Below are 25,256 nucleotides of genomic sequence, written 5' to 3'. Positions count from 1 at the left end.
CTTTGGGGGGACAGTATCCAACTTCAGGCCTTAGATTATGGCGGGTATTTTACTTAGAGGGGGATTGAGCATTAAATTGAGAGAGGTATCCAATTATTGTCTTAGACTGTTGCGAAAATTGGTGTGGAGACTGAGAATTATTTTTTTAAGGAGGCAATATCCACTCTTCAATATCAACAGTAAGTCTAAAATTGGCATGGAAAGTTCAGTGGTAGGATTGTACTAAATATAAAGGGGGAGATATGAAGCTCTTGATAAAGTGTTAGGCCTAAATCTTAGATTGTCAAGGGATTTCTGTAGTGAAGAGAGAGTTCGAACATTAAATTTTGGAGACTTTATTTAGCGATATGGTATCCACACGTTTTCGACCCTGAACGTGCCAAAAGAGAAGGTGGAAAAGACTTAATATCTTTGGACCTTAAGAAAGTATTGACACCCCATTAAATTAATATTCTTGAAACCCTGAAAAGAAATGGATGTAAAGATTTTCTTGCTCGCTTCGGTCGCATTAATGTGCTATTGGAATGCCTGCTTGGCGATATACTGAGGTGAATGTGAAGTTTTATACTTTGCTGCATTACAAGACACAAGCGACATTCTCGATATTCATTAATAACATCACTTCTTAAAATATAGTGCTTAGTGTTGGTAAACTACTTTTAAATTTAAAGCAGGTGCGTCGTTTGTAACAAAAAGCTAAGAAAAAGTTACTTTCGGTAGACACTCTGTAGTACTTAAATACCTTGTAGGGATTACGATATGGTTTAAGGGCGCAGATGATCTGATTTGGGGGGGACGCATGACCTGATTTTGGGGAGGATGCGCCATTGGCCTTGGGCGCCTCTGAAATCAACCACCCAGTACACTCTGCCACATAAGTGACCACAGAAGAATTTCTCTACTTGATTGTATTTACAAGGAAAAAGTTCAAGACAACGAACATAATATTAAATTAATGTGTCGTCTTAAGACAATAAACATTACATTACGTAAACGAAACATTGCATTACATTTATGGCTCGCCTTGGTGTAATAAACGTTACATTACATTAATATTTAGTATTAGGAACATTGATTGATTGATTGACTGAATTAGCTAATCGCGACGATGAGGATGAGTGATTATATGATGAAATTGATGGAAAGAACGCCCAGGCCAGGATTCGAACACCGGACCACTGGTATTCTATCGGGCTATGCTAACCGCTCCACGAATTTCGGCCGTTTAGGGAAATAAACATTAAATTAATGGTTTCCATTAGGGGAATAGATATTTAATCAATACCGGGTGAGCAAAGGTAACTGTGCACCTACACTATGCTTCATCACGCAGAGAATAAACTACCCTTTCTTGATGGTTGTTAGTATATAAGGACATGGACATTTGGTTAGTAAGGCACTCAATGTTGTCAGTCACCCACATTGTTGTTTCATCAGTTGTTTCTTCGGAGCGTGATCTTGCAAAGCTCTGAACTTCATTAGCAATGGTTAGTCCCTGAACCACTGGCAATACCCAACACACTTGTCGTGGTCCCTTTCTAGCAGATTTTGCACCTCTGTTATTTTGTAGGGGTGTAAATGTAAGTGCTTTTTCAGTGAGGTTCTTGCGCTGCTGTACGACACACTCACTTGCTGTGACAATTTACGAATTGACTTCTTTGGGCTTTGCTCTATTCTAATCCAAATATCCTGTAATTTGTCCTCTGTTAGAATCCGTGACCTACCTGATTTCGGCACATTCTTCACTGATCCCGTTCTGCGAAATTTATCGATCAACCGCCGCACTGCATTACGATGTGGTGGATTTGTAACAGGAAACCTTTCCATAAACTTATTTCGCATTTCTTCCGCATATTCACCTCCATGTCGAAAGAGTTGTTCCACCAAAAACACACAAGCTTCGAGTAACAAAACTATTGCTAATATAGTTCCGCGCTTTGCAAGATCACGATCAGTGATGTATGTCTACGCGTAAACAACGATAGTCTACATTGTACACGTAGACTATTTTATACACGTAGATTAGGTAATCTATGTAAACAACATAGCGAAAAGTGATAATTTAACAAAGGGCGCCGTGGAATTAAAAGAAAATTATACTGCGTATCACCTGCTGATGTGTGAAGAGAAGTTTTCATACTCTTTCTTCCAAATTCGAACAATTTCTCACCTAGGAAGAAACCTAATATAGGATATATTCTAGTGCTTTATGGGGAAAATAACACTATTGCCTCGCGACTGCCATGTCTTGTTGTTTTTTGCATACTATTTATCTTCTTCCATAGTTCATTGATATGATCCACATTTTTATGTGACGTCAGCAGTAGAAAATATGTCACTAATGTATTTATTTTTGTGAAGGAAAGCGTAATTTCTTTGTTATTATATGTAATAATGCACCTTGTTTGTAATGTATATCTTTTGTTTATTATTTATTGTATTTTATGCTACATTATGGGAATTTAATGTATCTTTGTTTGAGAGAGTGCACTATACGAACTTGTCTTTCTAAACATGCATAGATGTCAGTTTTGTTGGTAGAATCTTTTTGTAAATAGTGAGTGATTCATCTGTACTTGAATCTGTGTTCTCGAAATAGTATAAGGGCCTCCCCTATGGCGCAGTGGTAGCGTCGTCGCCTTGTAATCAAGGGGTCCCGGGTTCGATACCCGGTGGAGGCACAAGTGGTTCGGATCCCACTTTAAACTGTAGGTCCAGTCCCGATTAGCCTTGCTGTGCATAAAGTGGACTTAAAACACCAACTCAACTCAACTCAACTCGAAATAGTATAAAAGCGAGGATATCGCCTAAGAAATATCACACTTTCGCCACGGATCGACGAAGCTTTTAAACCTAAAAATAACTCCTCGGTGTTGTGCATACATCTTGGTATGGTAGTTCGGGGCGCAAGCTAGGCCTATGTGATCATAGGCTTGCCGATAGCCACGCATTGAGTTTATGCGTTTTAGTTGAGTCAATTCATCGACAAAGCGAAATCCTCGCTTTCGTCTCAAGTATATTTGCATTATAATTGCAATAAATAAAGAATAAAACATTTCAGTTTATACATACTGCAGTAATGTGGTTTTATTTCTCTGTGCTGTGAATATTGTCTTTGCCTAACACTATCCCTGTACCTGAGAGGAGTCTGTGTACTTCACCGAGTCTCATCGTTCACCGCTGAGTATTATTAAGTTAATATTAATAGTATAATAATACAACGCGTGAATTTACAAGAACGTATCATAATGATAGAAGAGAAGAGAAATTTTGTTGTAAATAGGATTCTTCTCATTTCGTTAGAAGCCAATATAGTTGAAAATGTCACTTTCCTTTCATGAAAGCCTTGAAAATTAATTTTAATGCACTTTAGATTGTCTACGTAGTCTATGTAAACTACAACCCAATGTAATCTACGCGTAGATTACGTGTAGACAAAGCATGTAGACGTAAACTTATAGTCTACGGCACATCACTGGTCACGCCCCGAAGAAACAACTGAAGAAACAACAATGAGTGACTGACATCAATGAGTGTCTTACTAACCAACTGTCCATGTCCTCAGGTACCAACAAACATCAAGAAACGGAAGTTTTTCTCTGCGTAATGAAGTGTAGTGTAGGTGCACACTTACCTTTTGCTCACCCCGTAGTTCGCCTTATATTAATAAACACTATATTAAATTAATGGCTCGCCTTATATTAGTAAACACTACATTAAATTATGGCAATAAACATTACATTAAATTAATGATTCACCTTTCTATGCAGATACATTACATTAAATTAATGGCTTGCCTTAGGGCAATAAACATTACATCAAATTATGGTTAATCTTAGTGCCAAAACATTAGCTACATTCCAATAATGGTTCACCTTAGTGCAGAAACGTTATATTAAGTTTATGGCTTGCCTTAGGGCAATGAACGTTGTGTTAAATTAATGGTTCGCCTTAGGATAATAAACATTACATTAAGTAAATGGCTCACCTCAGGCCAAATAACGTTATATTAAATTAATGGTTCGCCTTATGGCAAATACATGTAGCTAACACAGCTCCACTTGCATCATGTCCCCTCCGAATGGGAAAATCTGAGAGATGTAGACGCGACGAATGCTTCAGTCTAAGACAGCATAGACATTTAATCAAGAACTGTCTACAGAGAAGACATTTATGTTCTATACCTTACCCCTCCTCTTGCATTATAGCATCACAACCATCATTTTTCTCAGTGAACGCTCTGATTGGTCGCTCATCATCCAGTACGGTGGGTAGTCCATTACGTCACGTGACGTGTGCAACGAGGCACATCTCCTAGGGAAAGATAACCGATAGGAAGCGACGAATCCAATGGCAATATATTTGCGGGGTAGATATGGCAAGGCAAGGGCCTTTGATTTGTGCCCTTGCAAGGGACGCAAGCACGTGCTGAAGACTACAAATTGGCGATCTAATTCGCTGGAATCTCGCATTATGCCTTCCCCCCCGGCCAAAGCTCCAGACACAAAGCAATCTTTGCTTGGGTCCCCTTGGGAACCATACGTTCTTAAGTACAAATTCTTCCCCGCTAGGTACGGAAGAATTATGGCGAAGGTGGAATTAGAATTTTTTTTAAGGGTTATGAAGGAAAATAAAATATCTTCGAAAATGTGAGGCGATTTGGTTGTGAATGTAGCGAAGATTTCTTTACTTGGTTTAGCTTTTCTGCCATTTTTGGCTAATCGCGAAGATGGCTGGTTTAGTGCCAACAGATGTCGCTGAACTTTCACAAAGCTAATCAAAGCTCCTACATACATATCTCGTAAGTGACAAATAACCTGTTCTATTCAAACATCCCGTAGCCTGAAACTCGCTATTTATGTCACTTTCCATATTCCTACTTACGTATTCTGCATTGAGAAATATTCATGAAGGTGGCATTTCGCTTTTTTCACGGAAATAATCTATATTTTCGACGTATGAAGTAAGTTTTTTTCGTTTAGTTTTCCCTTCGGTAACACGCTAACTGGCGGTCACAGTTTCACTAACGTACTCGGCATGCAGTGTTTCCACACCACTGTACCCAAAAATACCTACGTAGCCCCTCAAACCATTGACGCATAGCCCCACGAACCATTCATACATAGCCCCACGAACCATTTCCGGTAAGGTTAGGTTAGGTAGGGTCACGATTAGGTTACAATAGTTAAAAATGGGTTTAGAATAAAAAATACGTAGCCCCACACACCATTCTCGCATAGCCCCACGAACCATTGACACATACCCCACATACCATTTGCGGAAACGTACCTTCTTCATTTACAAAAACACGTGTTTGGAAACACTGACCGGCATTGACCGTGATTACGTCATCACACGCAGGCAATATCCGGCTGGAAGGAAATGGATGCAACAGCTTCTGTGCATCGGTCACACATTTATATCGAAAAATAGATGGTTTACTTGCAAAATACAATGAACGATGAGAGAAAACACTTCCCGAAGTTCCACAACTATAAAGAAACTGCATTCGGTAAGTAATTTCTCCTGTAAATTTGAAGAAATCCGTTTGTCCGATACGAGAAATTTACCGGATAAGTTTTTTTGCGTTTTATAGCTGACCTTTTCATTACTTGTTGTAATGTTGATTTCAGTCGTTGCGTTGGTTCATTTTACTTAGCTTTTCTACCACCTTTGGCTATCGTGAAGAAGAGGTTAAATGACGAGTTTGAGTTTTTGTTTTAAGTCCATTATATGCACAAAAAGGCTAATCGGGACTGGACCTACGGTTTAAAGTGGGATCCGAACCACTATGTGCCCCCAACGGGTATCGAACCCGAGATCCCTTGATTACAAGGCGAAGACGCTACGATTGCGCCATCGGAGAGGCCCTGCTAAGTCATGATTAGACCTCGAATTTTAGTTTTTAACCTATTTTTTCCCCTTTACAGGTATGTTAGAAATAATAAGTTATGCCAGCGCTTCGATAAAAAATGCAAGGACTGATGAAATAGGACCTAAAAAAACCTATTTTGCTTTTTAGAACCTATTTTAGGTTTATGCTACTAAATCAAGCCATTTTTGTAGGTTTTTATATTTGTAAAGGTTTTACAGGATTTGTATGTCACGCAGAGGCATTCGCTTTGTTTGGTTACGAAACAATTCAATGACGAACGTGTTTGAAACGTACTCTCTGTCGATTTCCCTTCCTCCAAGTCCATGGTGATTTTTCAAAGCTCAAATGTCTGGTGCCACTGTTACCTGTACAGTCCAAATTGGTCTGATCTGTGTGGTCTTGCTCACTTTTGGTGTCACTTCGGTGCTTTGTGGCATTCACGCCTTGCAAACTAACATTTCACCATTGATGTTTGCAGCACTGACTATGTTTCCGTTGAAATATAAGATGATCCTCACAGACAAAATTGCGGAGTTTGACTTTGGATAACATTTTTTTGCCTAACTATACGAAGAGTGGATTTTAATAGAATCCAATGGTAAGTTCTGCCATCGCCGACGGATTAGGCAACACACATAACGTTATGCAAGATATAGGTGTCCCATTTTCATTGCCGGTGACTGTACCTAATCAGCATTTTTCAGGAATTTTGAACAATTTTTAGTTTCTTTGAACCTACTTAAAGATTTTGCAAGCCTAACTTAAGATTTTTACGACCTTTTTTAGGATTTTTTTAGGGTTTTTCGAACCCATTTTAGCGTTTTTCGAACCTATTTTAGGATTTTTAGAGCCTATTTTAGGATTTTTCGAACCTATTTTAGGATTTTTAGAACCTATTTTAGGATTTTTAGAACCTATTTTAGGGTTTTTCGAACCTATTTTAGGATTTTTAGAACCTATTTTAGCGTTTTTCGAACCTGTTTTTGGTTTTTCGAACCTATTTTAGGATTTTTAGAACCTATTTTAGGATTTTTAGAACCTATTTTAGCGTTTTTCGAACCTATTTTAGGATTTTTAGAACCTATTTTAGGGTTTTTAGAACCTATTTTAGGGTTTTTAGAACCTATTTTAGCGTTTTTCGAACCTATTTTAGGATTTTTCGAACCTATTTTAGCGTTTTTCGAACCTATTTTAGGATTTTTCGAACCTATTTTAGGATTTTTAGAACCTATTTTAGGGTTTTTCGAACCTATTTTAGGATTTTTAGAACCTATTTTAGCGTTTTTCGAACCTGTTTTAGGTTTTTCGAACCTATTTTAGGATTTTTAGAACCTATTTTAGGATTTTTAGAACCTATTTTAGCGTTTTTCGAACCTATTTTAGGATTTTTAGAACCTATTTTAGGGTTTTTCGAACCTATTTTACCGTTTTTCGAACCTATTTTAGGATTTTTAGAGCCTATTTTAGGATTTTTCGAACCTATTTTAGGATTTTTAGAACCTATTTTAGGGTCTTTCCAACCTATTTTAGAACCTATTTTAGGGTCTCTCGAACCTATTTTAGGATTTTTAGAGCCTATTTTAGGGTCTTTCCAACCTATTTTAGGATTTTTAGAACCTATTTTAGGGTCTTTGGAACCTATTTTATTATTTTAGAGCCTATTTTAGCGTTTTTAGAACCTATTTTAGGATTTTTAGAACCTATTTTAGCGTTTTCGAACCTATTTTAGGATTTTTAGAACCTATTTTATGGTCTTTAGAACCTATTTTAAGATTTTTAGAGCCTATTTTAGGATTCTAAAAACACACTTTTTAGAATCTATAAATCCGAGGTCTAGTGATGATATGATGAAATTTCCGAGGCAACACTCATGCCCAGCTGGTATTCGATCCCGTGACCTGTGTTAACCACCCCGCCACGCAGGTCGGCGACGTGACGAAGAGAACATGTTAAATTGTATATGATAATTTCCTTTGTTAAAGAATGTAGGAAAGTATTGCAAATATACGACAAGCTGCTGAAATGATTAATTCCTGGTCTTGCCACAGCCCTATATTCTATATAATATCCATGGTTGCAGACAGTGGCGGCGATTGGGTTCCAAAAGAAGTGGGGCAAGGTGCCAAGCTGGGGGTGGGGGCAAGGATAGTTTACTTCCCCTTGGTAGATAAGGGAGCAAAAGTTGTAAAAAGTGGGTGGGCAACTGCCACCTCGGGCCCCCCTTAATCGTCGCCACTGGTTGCAGAGAAAAGACTGCAATAATCCCTATAGAAAGAACTGATTACATACATGTGTGTGTATGTCTGTGTTACATGTATAGTATGAATAATATGTGTATAATACCAAAGCTTAAAAACAATCTATGTTTAGTTTCATTAAACTTAATGTAGATGTCTCCACATGAGAAAAATATCAATACGAAGTGCGAGCCAAAGCACTGACTCAAAATAAAACTACAGTAAAATGTGATTTTATGGGTAACAGTAGTATAAGCCGGAGACACATTAAACTCGTTTGTTTTCAAATAAAAATCATTGCTACTTACCTCATATGCATAGCGGAAGATTTTTCAAGCTGGGGATCACTTTTTTTCCATAAAAAAAGCGTTATTTTTAACATTATAATCATTTATTGGTCGTTGCTAATTCGGCGCGCAAATTTTGACTCACGTTGTCTATCGTCAGCTGATATGCAGTATCGTCAGCTGATGTGCAGTGTTTCCAAACTTACGAACCGATAAATGCCGCACAAACTATTCACGAAAGGTTTTGAAGCGAAAATTGAGGCTAGACTCTACTTTACGCCCTTATCTGCATGGTGATTGCTTATTTGCGTTCGCGGTGCGCGATCGTGGTGCGGCACCTGGCATCTCTTCGGGTAAGTACCTTTTTCTTTTTACACTTTCTGTTCACGATAGCCCCACTATCCATTCACGGGGTCGAGGTATGCCTACGAGGTTAGGTTAGGCCTGTTAGGTTAGGTTCCATTAGCACTCATTTCACCCCTAAATATGTGCTTCATCATCTAAAAAAATCCGCAGTACGTTCAATTGCGCATCTCTTCGGGTAAGTACCTTCTTCTTTTTACACTTTCTGTTCACGATAGCCCCACTATCCATTCACGGGGTCGAGGTATGCCTACGAGGTTAGGTTAGGCCTGTTAGGTTAGGTTCCATTAGCACTCATTTCACCCCTAAATATGTGCTTCATCATCTAAAAAATTCCTCAGTACGTTCAATTGCGCATATCCGGACAACATCGGTTTTTCTCGATTTACTCCTTCAGGAAATTTTTGCTCGCTTTTGGATTTACGTTGTTGAATTCCTTATAAAATAAGCTTTCCAACGATATATGACACGTATTCCTTAGGAAAAGGACGTAAACTAGAGTCTTACCTTACATTGGGAAAAAAACCGCTCACACGTCATCTTGTCAAACTTCCGCGTGGTTGCTACACTGTGAGGGGGTTACATAACCGAACGCACGGAACATTTGATTCACGTAGTCAACGGTAATGGCGGCACGAGCTATCGCACAACGGAGATGTATGATTGACGAAAAATACCTTATTTACAGGCAAAATACGTTGCACGATTCTAAAAAACAGTTTCCCCGGCTTCAGAAAGTCCCCAAGAACGCAATTCCGTAAGTACTTTCTCGTCTTTTCTCCTGTAAATTTTAAGAAATCCGTCTCCGGCTTATACTACTGTTACCATTTTATGACATAAACCAATATCCATTGAAAATTCACATTTGCAACACATGGTGCTGTAAACAAGTACATTACAATAAATCCTAAATTGTCCATTCTACAAGATTACATGAAGTTCTATTATAACTCCTACAATAATTTTTGCAATCTGACCAAGGTCACATTTCATGGAAAGTAGTTGAGTTGACTTTATGCACAAATAGGCTTATCAGGACTGTAATTTACAGTGAGATCCGAACAAATATCTGCCTCCATCATAAGCTAGTATCATGTAAATTTGTTTTAATGATATTTGTATGAACGTCTGTCTGCCCTAAATAATCTGCGTAAATAACTTTGCTCTAGAATGAATGTTAGACCTTTTTGGGGTGACGATGTCGTCACTTCGAGGGATCCCCCCCCTTCCTATGATTTGGGTGAAACAACAATCGAACGTTTCCCAGTAAAAAAGTAGAATGAAACCATTATCTACATGGTCAACACCCCTTTACATTTATGTGAAATGAACAAACCAAATTACTGCATATAATATTGAAAGATATCAAAGATGGCGCTCGACATATCTGTCTGGAGATACGATATGCATATTAATATATCTTCAACAGAATTTAAGTAGTCTTGCGTTTTATTATTCTTTAATTACAATTATTAGTTTATAAATTTAAAAACATTTTATCTGCTTTTCTTGTAGACTACATTAGTATCCTTCAGTAACAGCTAGCACAGGTGATCTTAGTAATTTTTTTCTTCATAATATTAAGACACTTTGATTGTGAACATATGCATGTTAGTCTGTTTTGTGTAGTTCCTATTTTTACGTTGTAAAAACTGTTCTTTTAGGTTCCTAAAATAGGTTGTAAAAATCTTAAGTTATGCTCGAAAAATCTTGAAGTAGGTTAAAAAAAACTTAAAATATTTCAAAATTCCTTAAAAATGCTGATTAGGTGTAGTCACCGGCAATGACAATGGGACACCTATATCCTGAAATACGCACTATCTTGCATAATAACGTTATGTGTGTTGCCAAACTTTACAGCGATGGCAGAACCTACCATTGGAAATTTGCAAATACATTGATTGATTGATTGATTTAGTTTATTTTACTTCGCGTTTTGTGCCTCTTGGCTAATTTGCGAAGATGGGGATGAGTGATGAAATGATGAAATTGATGAATGAACATTCACAAACAACCAAGCCCGACCAGGATTCGAACCCGGGAGCCTTGGCGTCGCAGCGCGATGTGCTAACCACGTTTTTTTATTTATTTATTTATTTACCATTTTTCTTTCATACAGTAATTTTACAGATTTTGGATAACAATAGTTCTTTTAACATTCCATCAGCACCTTTAAAAAATGTGCGAATAATATTTTTCTTTTATCTTGAGACACTTTATGATATTTCTGTTTAACATATATTAAAATTGATCATGAAAATCTATACCTTTATATATGCAGACAAACAATGTATAATGTCCAACCAACCATTGTACACTACGCAATTTAGTACATGGAAAATACGAAAACGTAGGTAACATTATGTTATGCACAGTAAACGCATTGGGATGGGTGCGACAAATTTTTCCTAATAACACACATAGATATTTCCATGTTTCACGTGTCCGTATGCATTCACTTAGCCAGTGTGAAATCGAACCATTTTTTTTTACACCTACCACATAGTGGGTCTTGTAACAGTTTTAATTTATGTAATTTCTCTTTCCACTCGGCCACAGGGTCGAGCAGAAATTTGCAAATAAAATCCACTCTTCACCGTATAGTTAGGTATTATTTTTTCATGTTATCCACAGTCATACTCCGCAATTTTGTCTGATGATCATCTTGTAGATATGCTGAAAATTATCTTTCAACAAAAACATTGTCAGTGGAGCAAACCTCAATGCCGAAATGTTAGTTTGGAAGGCGTGAATGCCACAAAGCACCGAAACGAGGCGAAAGTAAGCAACACCACACAGATCAGGCCACATTGGATTGTACAGGTAACAGTGGCCATACATTTTGCTTTGTGTAGAGCCTTGAAAAATCACCATGGATTTGGAGGAAGGGAAGTCTGCAGAGGACTTTTCATGACCAAAGGAAAAGGCAAATGCCTCTGTGTGGCATAATAATCCTGTAAAACCTTCAAAAATATATGAAAACCTAAAAAAAGGCTTCGTTTCGACGTATAAACCTAAAATAGGTTCTAACAAGAAAAATAGTTTTTTAGCCACTATAAAACTTATTATTTCTTAACATACCTGTAATAAGAAATAGGTTAAAAAAATAAAATCTGAGGTCTGGATTTTTATGTAACATCAAAGTACAAAATATGTATATAAATGGTAACATTAATTTATAAAATATGTACCTAAATATGTATTATCAAAATGATATGTAGCTAATATGTGGTATCAAAAAATATGTAATATTAATAATAATAATAATAATAATAGAGTATACAAGCAATTTCAAGAATTCTGCTAGATATTTATTTTATTCGAACATATTCAACATAATTTTAAGGACATGAGTTGTTCAAATTAAAAGTTGTATTAAATTTATAAACTCCAAGAACGCAGTAACGTGTAAGATATTTAAGAAATTTCCCACTGCATTTGCAACTTTCGAAAGAAATTGTGAAAAACAGCGTCTACAGAAATAACAATCGAATTAAAATACATACTTTTATGCTATTTGTACAAGCGAACATATTGTGTAACTCGCTACGTACAGGAAAGTCAACTGATGCCAACTTTATAGGTGCTTTGCCTAAACATAAATGCGAAAGGAAAATATGTAATCAGAAAAGGGAGGGGGGAGAAACTGCAACATCTTTTGATAAATAACAGAACCTTTATTTTTTTTCCAGGTTGTCTGGGCAGTCCATTTTAGGTAACCGTAAGCGCTATGCATTTCATTGATTAGAAAATATGACATCACATGAACTACAAATTTTCTACATCATGTTTCAGAGATCGAAAACATAGGAAAAGAATCAAAATAGGAAGAAATTACCGAAATATGTTGCTTTATGTTGAGTAAATTAGCAAATATATATATTAGGTCATTCCGAAAGTATTATAAGTTTCATCATTCTTTTCACAGGGAAGTTGTATTACAAAGTGAGAAAACACATTGCCATAACAAAAGACAATCTTTCCTGAATTGACGATGAGACGAGCGAGAGCAGATGGGCGATGGCGCATGCGCAGAGTGCCGAAGAATCGAGATAAGCAGCAGACCGACGTGCCCGAGCTCATTCGAGTGCAAACCAGACGTGTGCTGGAAACGTGGTTACAAATGGAAGTGTGTGCTGTAGTGTACTATGACATGGGACTAGTGTTTAAGATATTCATCGATGCCTACAGAGTGTCTATGTTGATTACGTTGAGTGGTTTTGTTCTTGGACGACAATGCAAGACCCCACACAGCAGAGATTGAATCACCCGGCCTACAGTCCCGATCTTGCCCCCACCTTTTTTCTGCGTTGTCGTCAGCACTATCGGGACGTCACTTCGCAAGCAAGGAAGAGGTGCAACAGTCTGTGAAGAACTTCCTTAAATCGCTAGGCACCGATTTTTACCAGGAGGGTTTCTTCAAATTGATTTCACGGTACGACAAATGTATGAATGTCGGTGGCGACTATGTGAAAAATTGCTAAAAGATTTTATTTTGTTATGACCTTGTATTCTTCTGTTTGTAATAAAGCTTCCCTGTGAAAAAAAATGACGAAACGTACTTTCGGAACGGTCCTCGTATAATTCGTTGACATGTTTTTGTTCAAGGTATGTATCTAGAAAGGAATAGAATATGTAATTACCTATATACAACCTCTAGTTATGAGGTTTAAGTTTCGTGCTATCAGGATGTTTTAGCAACCTAAGTTTTTACAACCTACAATAAAGGTTACCTTTATTTAGAAACAATTACGGTTATTTTCACAACTCTATGAAAAGGCAGAGTCGATTAAGGCAGTGAGAGCAGTGGGTATAAGTAAACTCTAGGAACGGAATACACGGGTATTACTGTATAGTCTAATCCAGCCGAGTCAATGAAAAATCAAAACTTGCCGGCGATAGGTATCTAATTATTTGATTGATGACGTGCCATAAGCAGGACAGCGCTTTGTACGCAATATTGTTGTAGCAGTGGACAACATTAGGGTAGAACCGTCGAACTTACCCGGTAAACCTACAATGTCATTCCCTTGCGTGCCCCACGTGCATGTGTCAATTTGCTTACCTTCCGTGCTGCGCTATTGTTAACGAAAACAATAGCCCATATAAAACATGGTAGTCTGTGCGAGATAACAAATGTGTTGACATTAGGCCTGCATAAATTTTCATTTTAGAGATTTTCGAGAGGAACACTTTGGGGCTTTGTTAAACTGGACCTGTCCAAAAATAACCAGCACACCCTCTGTAAAAAGAGAAAGTGTATCCAACTTATTTATTATTTGATGTGGAATAACAGAGTTGTGTTTTTAATCCAGGGTTAGAGAACTCTCAGTAAATTTGCAAATGGAGTAGTCAGATCGAAAAATCGAACATATCGACCAAAAATCATGCAACAAACCTAATACCTGTGGTAAATGTTTTGTTACGTCATCCTATAGCCCATGTGTCGTCTTTACACAGGTTACGTGGTGCAAGGTCCCGCACCCTGCCGTGCGGTCTAAGGCTTCATGCTTTGGACTCCGTCTACGGGCAGGTTCGAGACTCCTGAGATTTCGGCCTGTGTATGGGACCACACACCATCGTGAGGAAATTGGGGAGCTACGAATGAGTAGTGTAACCCGGTCATGGAAACCTACAACAACGACGGGGAGTTCGTCGTGCTGACCACGCGTTACCCATAACTGGTTGGATGATCTCCTACCTCGGGTGAGTGAATGAATAGGATCAGGTGGGAATGAGGCAGTAGGGCATAGTTGGTACAGGACCTACAGTTTAAAGTAGGATCCATACCACTGTGACATACGGGACGGGACGCCTTGATTACAAAGTGATAAAACGTTACCACTCCGTCACCAAAGGCCGTGATTCAACATACCTTTGCGTATGTATTGTAATTTGATGATGAAACCTCAGGAGAGATATGATGAATTAAAACAATTAGCGTGATGTACATGCATAATATTCCATACTGTTAAATTAGTTTCTATTTAATATTGCAAGTTCCATTATTATGGCTGACACTTGCAAATCTAGGTAGCTAACGAGCGGAATTTCTAACTTTCTGAGCGTTTAGCGAAACTAACGCCATCTCGCGGTGGCACGAGTGAACTGACATTTTCCCTTCTGCACGTACGCCTAAATTTTAGGCCAACGAGAGAATGACATTTTGTTTGTTTTTTTAAAAAAGAAACATCTCAAAGGATCCCGTAGAGGAATGGTGGAAAACAAAAGTAATGCAGCCATAAAAGGCAAAGGGCAGAAACCAATTTATTTCGAAAAACACACCTCGGTGTGTGAGAGCGAGAAATTGTTCTTGCCAAAAAAAAAAAAAAAAACCAACAAAGAGCAGTGCATGTGTAATAAACGTGTAGATGTGGTTACAGTTCAGCAAAGTAATGTAGCGTAAAATTGTTACCGCATGCATCCTCCTGAAGTCATTTCGTAAGGTGTCCAAATCCTGTCGTGTTGGGTTTTATAGTCACACACACTGGCGTACGCAGGATCTTTTTTTCTGGAGGGGCTCGAATTGTAAAGGTGGATAGTACATAACTCCATTCTAGGGTAGCGGGATACACAATAAAATATTTCGTATTTTTAGAAATTTCCACTCTCAAATATGGAAATCGGGAGTCATTTTAAGTGGGGCGTTGCATTTACCACTGGTTTTTCTAGAGTTCATCACCGTTCTCCTATTTGAAATTGTTGATTTTTCTCAAATTTTTGGAGGGGGCTGTAGCCCCATCAGGCCCTCTCTGCGTACGCCAGTGGTCACACATACTTGAATTATGGTGACCAGATCTCGTATTGACCGAGGAAGTCCCTTTTCGAGTCTCTGTTCTGATTCCTTTAACGTCAATGCTCATAATAAAAATAAATATTGTTCCCGTTAATGTGTATTTTCTCTTTATGCAAAATTAATCAAGACATTGATGTGATATTTGATTGGCTGGTAGTTTCATTGATTTTCTTGCTATTTAGCGTCGCTTTTCTCCCACTTTGTGACTAATCGCCACGATATGATGAAGTTAATGGACACAAAGAACACCCGTGCGGAATCCTAGGGTTCGAACCCAAGCCTTTTGGCATCGTATCACGCTGTGCTATCACCACCCTCGGTTCCTTCGAGAAAACCAAACTCCCGTGAGGAAACGAGGCTGATGTGACCGCGCAGTGGAACATGCTATAGATAGTCCTATGCGTCTCGAGAATGTTCATTGAAAAATACAGATGTTACGATTAAAACCAGCATGTTTCAAAGAAACCAGATGAAGTTATATATTAACATGAGTTTTATTGCACGTATTGAAACCAAATTGAAAAATATAATAAGGTTAACAAAATCTTTTGGAACCATTCTATCGTTCCATTAATTCATCTAAGTTAAATTAAAGACACATACCAAATACCAATTAGACTTAACGAACTCTACCTTACATGAATAACGCTAGTGTACGTGCAGTGTATCTGATCGGCGTGCTACCCAGAACTCGAGTGATTCAGCCTTCCTGGTCGCTCTTGAACACTCGAGCTCGTCTTGTGCAGCACCAATCAGATCACGCCTGACGTCATCTCTACTTCTTATATTTAACCATAGAGTTCGTTAGTGTACACATCATCTTGAAAGACCCGTCTACATAACAAAGTGGTCTTAACCTCCCCCACTCGGGGGTAATTTACAAAAATTACACCTTAGTTATGATACCATTCTAATTTAAGTATGTTCTGGGCAGCCAGAGCCGTTATTCCAATAAATCTGATGTTGTGTGTCGCGACATAAAGCTAGGCGTACAGACCCCATCTGAAATATACAAAATCGAGAACAGTATCTTCGTAACTTAAATGAACACCCTGTATAACATTTATAACTCAAACATATGTATATTATTTTGATTACTTTTCACATATAAAAATAATTAGTATACAAATTATTTACAAATGTATGTGTCGACACATCATTAATGGATTTGCAACATTGTTTTTGGATTTTTAGATTACGTAATCTTTAACCTTCGTTCAGTAACACATTTCCGGAAACGAATTAAAGAGTCTGACCTTGAGTCAGTGAGGCAGGTACAACTTGAAATAAAGACATGCTTATACAGCAGACTTCTACAAGTAACAGATGGTTACACAGATAAGACGCAACACAAGGAGTTCTGACACGTGTTTTGGGTAGCACGGCGATAAAGACAAAAAAATCTGGGGAGTTCTAATCGTGAAGTCGAGACAGATACCTTTTCAATTGACTAACATGAGCTCGACGAACTTTCCTGGAGTCATTTACATTTTGTAATAAAACACTATTACCCCCTAGAAATTTTATTATCTGATAAGGTCCAGCATATTTCATACTCAATGATTTCGTTATATTTTGTGCTAGACTAGAGATTTGATGCGTCTCTACTAAAACTAAGTCACCTACCGAAAATCTTATGTCTGCAATTTTTTTTTATACATTTTGTCTCGCTTATGCCACATTTTAACCATATTGCCAATTGCAAGTTCCCATTTATTTATTAAATCTTGTTTTTCAAGATGTTCATCCGACAAGATAAATTGCCACTTAACTTCTAGAGGAGAGTACAACTTCCTACCCAAAAATAATTCTGCCGGAGACATCTTTAAGGTTTCATGATATACTGAATTGATACTAAAGACAATTTCTTGTAAAAAACTTGACCATTTGTCTTGTCTGTTGTGTATATAAGTTCGCATGGAACTTTTAATAGTAGATACGTATCTTTCACTCAAGTTTGCCGCCGCATGGTATGGCGAAATTGTAATGTGACGAATTCCCATGGAGTATAAATATGAGGTGAAATATTGACTTTTAAAATAAGCTGCATTATCAGTTACACATTCATAAGGTACTCCTAGTAACATAAATGTTTTATGTAGTAATTTGACACACATTTTAGAACTAATCTTAGCCATTGCGTGACATACACAAAACCTAGTAGCTGCGTCTACCATTATTAATATAAACTTATTTCCACCAGACATGGGTAACGGACCTATTACGTCCATAAAGATACGTTGCAAGGGTAATTTTATGATTTCTGACATCAAAGCATTAGACGCACGTACATTTCTTTTCTTTGCATTTTGGCAAACATCACAACTACTTACAAATCGTTGAATGTGAATTTTCATACCTTCCCACGTAAATCTACACTGTATTTTCTTGAGAGTTTTTACCCAATAACAATGGGATCCACCAATTACATTCGAGTGAAAATAATCGATTATTGAATTTTGTAAATGTTCTGGCACACATATTTTAAACGTTTGATTTACTGCACGAGTTTTCTTGTACAAAATATTATTAACTAACTTATAATCTGGAACCAATTCTTTATTATTTATTTTATCTATGATTCGGGACAATGCTTTATCTTTTTTCTGTTCCAAATCAAATGATAAAGAGAATAATGGATGAAAATACATTCCCAAATTAACATGTTGCAATTCTTCAAGTTCCAAGTTTTCTGTATCAAATTCTTGACTGTTGTAAATGCGTGAGAGAAAATCACCTGTAACATTAGCCGTGGTGGAAATGTGAGAGATTTCAAACTGATATTCGGAAAGCTTTTCTAAATAGCGAGCATACAATGGATATTTCTTAGCTCTCCTTATCATCCATGTAACACTGAGGGAATCCATCTGAACCGTAAATGGTCTTAATTTTAAATAGAAACCAAATTTCTCGATAGCTAACATTAAACCCATTAATTCTATTTCATATATAATTTTTGATTTATGTTTCTCTTTCAACCGTTTGGAATGAAAATAAACAGGTTTTAGTTGACCTTGTTCATTTTCCTGCAACAACGTGCATCCGAACCCTTTTAGGCTTCCATCCACTTGTACTGTGAAGGGTTTATTGAGGTCGGGTAGTTTCAGAACTACAACATCTTCAAAACATTGCTTTAGTTTGTCGAAGGCGGACTGTTGAGACTGTCCCCACTGAAATTTAACTCCTTTAACCTTTAAATCATACAAAGGTGCCATTATTTCATGAAAATTTGGAATAAATCGGCTGCAGTAAGAGAGAAACCCACAAAGTCTATTTAAACCTCTTATATTTTTAGGAGGTGGAAGTTTATGTGTAGCTGCAATTCTATCTGGGTCCATGCATAGTTTTCCTGATTTAATAATGAATCCCAAATATTGAATTTCTAATTTCATGAACTGACTTTTAGTAGGGGAGATGGTGACCCCCCATTGCTTAAATCTGTCGAATACAATTCGAAGGTGTCTCAAATGTGTCTCTTTATCTGGGCTAAACACAATTACGTCATCTGCATAGAATTCCAAAATTTTACCTTTCAAGTCACCCAAAATTTTATACATAATTCGGGCTAAGGTACTAGGGCCAATTTTAAGACCAAATGGGATCCTAGTGTACTGGTAAAATCCCGAGGAGGTCCCGAAGGCAGTCAGTGCTTTCGAATCCTCAGTTAATTTAATGTGATGAAAGGCCTTTTTTATGTCTAGCACACTATAAACATTTCCTTGGCTAATTGACATCAAACTTTCCTCCAACACCGTGTTAGGAAAGGCATCAAATAGTATATGTTTATTGACTTCAGAGTAGTTACAAACAAGCCTACTTTTATTGTTTTTACCTTTCACTATGAAGCAAGGTGAACAATAGTTACTTTGGCTCTCTTCTATAATTCCCTTTTCTAATAAATCTTGAACAATTGATTCAATTTCTAATCTTTTCTCACGAGTTACTGGATATGGATTTATTCTAACCGGAGTTGTATCTTTTAACTTTATATGATATTCATAATCCCTTATACATCCTATATCATTATCAGTAAGTACGTCAGAAAATTCTTTTTTCAGCTTACCTAGTTCTTGCTCATAATAACCGATATTTGCAGTCTGCATTCCCAGATGTGTCCCTTGATGTCTTCTAGGCCTGCCAAAGTGTTCTCGGGTTCCTGGTCTGCTTCTTTTCCGGACTCCAACTTGTTCCCGGCGGTCGTCGTATCCACTTGCTTGACGATTCGTCTGCCCATTTGAATATTGAGGAGTAGAAACACTTTCCTGAAATATTGTACATCCTTTAAGTAAACTATCACCATTCCACTTAATAGGCACAATCTTATTGCTGCTTTTTAACTGCACTACACCATCACTTAACTTTATATTCATTCCAGTTCGAATTTGAAATTTTAGGCCAAGAACTAAGTCTACAGGTAAGTTTTTAGCAATGTACATATCAACTGGCCACGACATTTCATTAATTTGAACTCCAACTGTCACTCTCTTATTAAGATGTAAACTGGACGAATTACCCACGGTAACTTTGATATCTACGTCATGCTCGTGAAAATTTCTTTTATCTTTAATTAATTGCCAAATACTGTCTTTAATAATGTTCTCAGAGCAACCTGTATCAATACAAGCCAACACTGGTACCTTTTCCACAGAACAGTCAATGAAAACTGCTTGCAGCCCCTGTTTATTTATAGTTTTCGAAAGATCTCTCTTCATTATATAGGCCTGTCTTTTAAGGGGACAATTTGATTCTTTATGATTAAAGTTTGTACAAAATCGGCATTGCATAGGAACTTTGTCTTTAGGCAAGGGGAAGGAAACAAGTTTTTCCTGTCTTTTTTCCGCATAAAATTCACTTGCAATAACATTATGTTTTTGCATTCTTTTTAGACTCGATTTGAATGTTTCAAGAGAGTCAGGAACTTCACTCATTATAAGAAATTTCTCGGAATATCTAGGCAACAGTCTTTCGACCAACAAGGCACAAAATTCCGCATCTGTACACGCAACTTGCAAAACTCGGGCTCTCCTTAATCTAGTTTCTAAAAATTCTACTGGGTCTTCCCAATTATCCTGCCTGCGTAATACATAGTTCGTAATGAGCTTCTCACGTCCCAAAGACGTCACATGAGTATCCAGTACTTTCCTTACAACTTCTCGCCACATGCTGTTCTTCGATATACAAGTCAACCATAAACTATACAATCTTTGTCCCACTTTATTTAACACTGACAACATGATTTCTCTCAAGGGAAACAACCCCTTTTCCACAATTTTCTCAATTGCTAGCAAAAATTGAAATATATTATCCGAAGATTCGGATACCACGGGCGGAACATCAGCAATAGCTTGAACTAACGTATTCTGTGCAATATGACTAGTTAACTTGCTTAACACACCATCAGGAAAAATAACACTATTGTTACTTCTTTCATTAATATTAAGCCTAACTTCTTCGTCTGAATCAGAGAACTGTATTAAATTGTGACGAGGGCGTCTATTTACCCAGGAAGTCCTGATAGGAACCCTATGACTAGGTTGTACCTCTACATTTCTTTGGTCGAGTACATTAATAGGATTATTCTCATTACCTTCAGATCGCTGGTCTCTGTTACGAGTTGAAGAAAAGGGCTCACGATATTGCGTGAGATCCGAGTCTCCCACCTGATCTAAGGTTAATAAAGAATTCACACCATCCATTTTCTTTATATTGCAAATAGTGTATCTGTAATTAGAAACATACGTTAATACTAAATACTAAATTCTAATTTTCAGATCTCCCCCCTTCTGTTCCATATCCAATTAAATTTTCCTTTTCTTTTACGATGAACAGATTGAATACTGGCATTTTTCAATGTAACGAGCAGAGCAAACCGACAGCTGTTATGCAAGGTCAAATGAACATGCCTCTGAAAACACACGATCAACCATGCTCTCTCTTATCACCACCCTCGGTTCCTTCGAGAAAACCAAACTCCCGTGAGGAAACGAGGCTGATGTGACCGTGCAGTGGAACATGCTATAGATAGTCCTATGCGTCTCGAGAATGTTCATTGAAAAATACAGATGTTACAATTAAAACCAGCATGTTTCAAAGAAACCAGATGAAGTTATATATTAACATGAGTTTTATTGCACGTATTGAAACCAAATTGAAAAATATAATAAGGTTAACAAAATCTTTTGGAACCATTCTATCGTTCCATTAATTCATCTAAGTTAAATTAAAGACACATACCAAATACCAATTAGACTTAACGAACTCTACCTTACATGAATAACGCTAGTGTACGTGCAGTGTATCTGATCGGCGTGCTACCCAGAACTCGAGTGATTCAGCCTTCCTGGTCGCTCTTGAACACTCGAGCTCGTCTTGTGCAGCACCAATCAGATCACGCCTGACGTCATCTCTACTTCTTATATTTAACCCTAGAGTTCGTTAGTGTACACATCATCTTGAAAGACCTGTTTACATAACAAAGTGGTCTTAGTGCTAATCACTTCGCCGCTAATCACTTCGCCGTCAAGAGCAGCCTGATTTACTGTTAGTGTCTTCTATATCACGGTGAGCTAAACCTCACAACTTGATCCGATTTCGAACCTTCTTGATTAGTTTTTCTGTTCTTTCCTGCATGCAGACAATGTGACATTCTTGTTTATAAGAAAACATCACATCTTAATGATGCTCCACATGACCCGCTTCTCATTTGAAAATCTCGAGGTAATTCCAAAATGGCGGCTTTCAAGATGGCCGCCGTGATGCATCTGGTGTGTCCCCATACCCATATCCGAAGTTTCATCGTCCTACATCAGGCCGTTTTCAAATTAAAAGGGTGGTGCTGGAATTGGGTCCATCCTGTATATTTATGGTGCGCACACCTGCAATTTATAATCATTATCTATCTGTATGCGTGATAAAATATTCAGATTTAAATGAAATGACGGTGTTTGTATATAAGTAGCAACTGTCACTGCACTGAATTTCGGCACAGCATTTCTTGGTCCATACAGACACATTCCCCTTAAACGGAATCCATTGTTGCACGCGTTTCAAACGAACCACAATAAAAGGGGACACCCTGCAGGCTCGGCGGATATGGCATTCTACCCCCAGAAGAGATTTCATCCCAGTAACGTCGCACGACGGGTGAATCTCAAGGGTTATAACGCTTAAAAGGGGGAAACATAAAGAGGGCGGGTTAAGCTATGCATTAAAATTTTCATGGCTGAGAGGGGTGGAGCCGTCATAAATAAGAGGAAACGGCCGAGGGTGTGGCATGAAAATGAAAGAATCACTCGCGACGTAAGAGATATATATATAAATAAACCTAAATTTAGAATTTTGGTGGTGGAAAGTGGTGGTTGGAGAATGACTGAGGAAGTTTGCATGTTGGGTAGTAATTTAAGTGACATTTTTTTCTAGAAACTGTTGGAGAGAGGCACGTTGTGCATCGTTTCTTCTTACGACCCTCAAAGGAAAGTATTTTTCGTTTCGAGTTGTGTTGGGTAACTTTTCCTCCAACAGTGCTGGGGTTATGACGTAACATCCACAACACGGTAATCTGTAACATTGTGAAATCTGCAGTTAACCTGAAAACTTTCAGGAACCTTGAAATTCCGCAAACTGGATAACACCGGAAAATGTTAAGTGTTGCAAAAGAAAAATATTTGTGTCCAGCGACATGCTCTCAACAAATTTTTTCACAAATTCGAAATCGGGAAATAACATGAAGGGGCCGTTGACCCACTGTATAGAATGTTCTGAAACCTTATGTAAATTTAAGTTCTGAACCAATTTATATAATCTTTCAGCTATCTTTTAGATTTAATTAAAAATCCAACCATTAAAGTACTGGTCCTTATTTCGAAATTAAACGAAAGGTGGCGAACTGATAAAATTATTAAGTATAAGGAAATTTCTTTAATATTCTGTAATAAATGTCGAGAAATTTAGCAACTCTTGATGCGTCCATCAATGAAATTATCAGTAGAAATACTATTAGTTGTTAAAAAGACATGAAAAGGAACCTAACATAGCTAGATTATTCAATGAAATTTGAAAACCTTACGTCCATAGGTCACTGATGTAAAAAAATATCTAGGAAATCTGATACATAACAGCCTATTGCGCTTCGCGGAGAAAGTTAGTTTGGAACATGCAAAGCACCATTTATTGGTAGCCAAATATTTGTTCGAATAGGAAACAAACAATTTTCTCTAGTACCATATTCTTTTAGTTATTGTGAACATTTGTTTAGTTACCAAATAATGTGTTAAAAATTATCAAATACATGGTTTATGGTTAACAAGAAGCTTACCAAACTTGTTTAGTTAATTCGAAAAAGTCCATTAAAAAATTTAAAATTCAAAATTGACTTAGGTATTATACTTTCTTGCAAGAATTGCTTTCAATCTTATTAAGTTTTGTTCATTTTACAGCCACGATTTAAGGTTTGTACATTTCATGCAAGAATTGTATTTCCAGCCTTACCAAGTTTTGTTCATTTTACAGCCACCAATTATAGCCTCTACATTTCATGCAAGAATTGTATTTTCAGTCGTACCAAGTTTTGTTCATTTTACAGCCACTACTTGGGACCTGTACCCTTTGTGCAAGAATTGTATCTCGAGTCTTACCAAGTTTTGTTCATTTTGAAGCCACGACCTAGGTCCTGTACATTTCATGCAAGAATTTTATCTCAAGTCTGACAAAGTTTTGTTCATCTTACATCCACCACTTGGGACCTGTACATTTACTATTAGAACATTTAAAGTTCAAAATTGACTTTGGTATTATACATTTCTTGCAAGAATTGAATTTTTCAATCTTACCAAGTTTTGTTCATTTTACAGCCACCAATTATAACCTCTACATTTCATGCAAGAATTGTATTTTCAGTCGTACCAAGATTTGTTATCTTTACAGCCACTACTTGGGACCTGTACATTATGTGCAAGAATTGTATCTCGAGTCTTACCAAGTTTTGTTCATTTTACAGCCACGACCTAGGTCCTGTACATTTCATGAAAAATTTTATCTCAAGTCTGGCCAAGTTTTGTTCATCTTACAGCCACGACTTGGGACCTGTACATTTACCATTCGAACATTTAAAGTTCAAAATTGACTTTGGTATTATACATTTCTTGCAAGAATTCTTTTCAATCTTATTAAGTTTTGTTCATTTTACAGCCACCATTTAAGATCTGTACATTTCGTGCAAGAATTGTATTTTCAATCTTACCAAGTTTTGTTCATTTTACAGCCACCAATTAGAGCCTCTACATTTCATGGAATAATTGTATTTCCAGTTTTACCAAGATATTCTTTCGTTTTACAACCACTACTTAGGGCCTGTACATTTCTTGCAAGAATTGTTTTCAATCTTAACAAGTTTTGTTCATTTTACAACCACGACTTTGGACCTGTACATTTCATGCAAGAATTGTATTTCCAAACTTACCAAGTTTTGTTCAATTTACAGTCGTGGCCTATTCTTTTCTCGCATTGTGAGCTCAGTACAGCACGTTTTACTCCACAATTGACCTACGGGTATCTCTATGTCTGAATTGAAGTGAGTCTGGCATATGACATCAGACGTTCACTGTTTATTGTACACTTGAGTTACTGACATTTATCCCAATTTTTATAATGCCACTTTATAAATACCATATATAGTTTGAGGGTACTGTTATAGTACATTT

General features: G+C 37.2%; 1 protein-coding gene across 1 annotated transcript in view; it reads right to left on the bottom strand.

The window, feature by feature from the left end:
* Positions 1 to 25,256, bottom strand: part of LOC146003030 (uncharacterized) — an 86,187-nt gene that overhangs the window by 33,602 nt on the left and 27,329 nt on the right. The window contains exons 3-4 of the mRNA XM_083141193.1: positions 21,060 to 21,279; positions 19,622 to 19,820 (exon numbers count right to left, since the gene is read on the bottom strand). Coding sequence (XP_082997319.1) covers positions 19,622 to 19,820; positions 21,060 to 21,279 — 419 coding nt within the window. The remainder of the gene's footprint in view (positions 1 to 19,621; positions 19,821 to 21,059; positions 21,280 to 25,256) is intronic.

Source organism: Lepisma saccharinum, chromosome 19 (genome assembly GCF_977018435.1).
Source record: "Lepisma saccharinum chromosome 19, izLepSacc3.1, whole genome shotgun sequence".
In the NCBI taxonomy this organism is placed as follows: domain Eukaryota; kingdom Metazoa; phylum Arthropoda; class Insecta; order Zygentoma; family Lepismatidae; genus Lepisma; species Lepisma saccharinum.
This window is presented reverse-complemented; position numbering and strand designations above follow the sequence as displayed.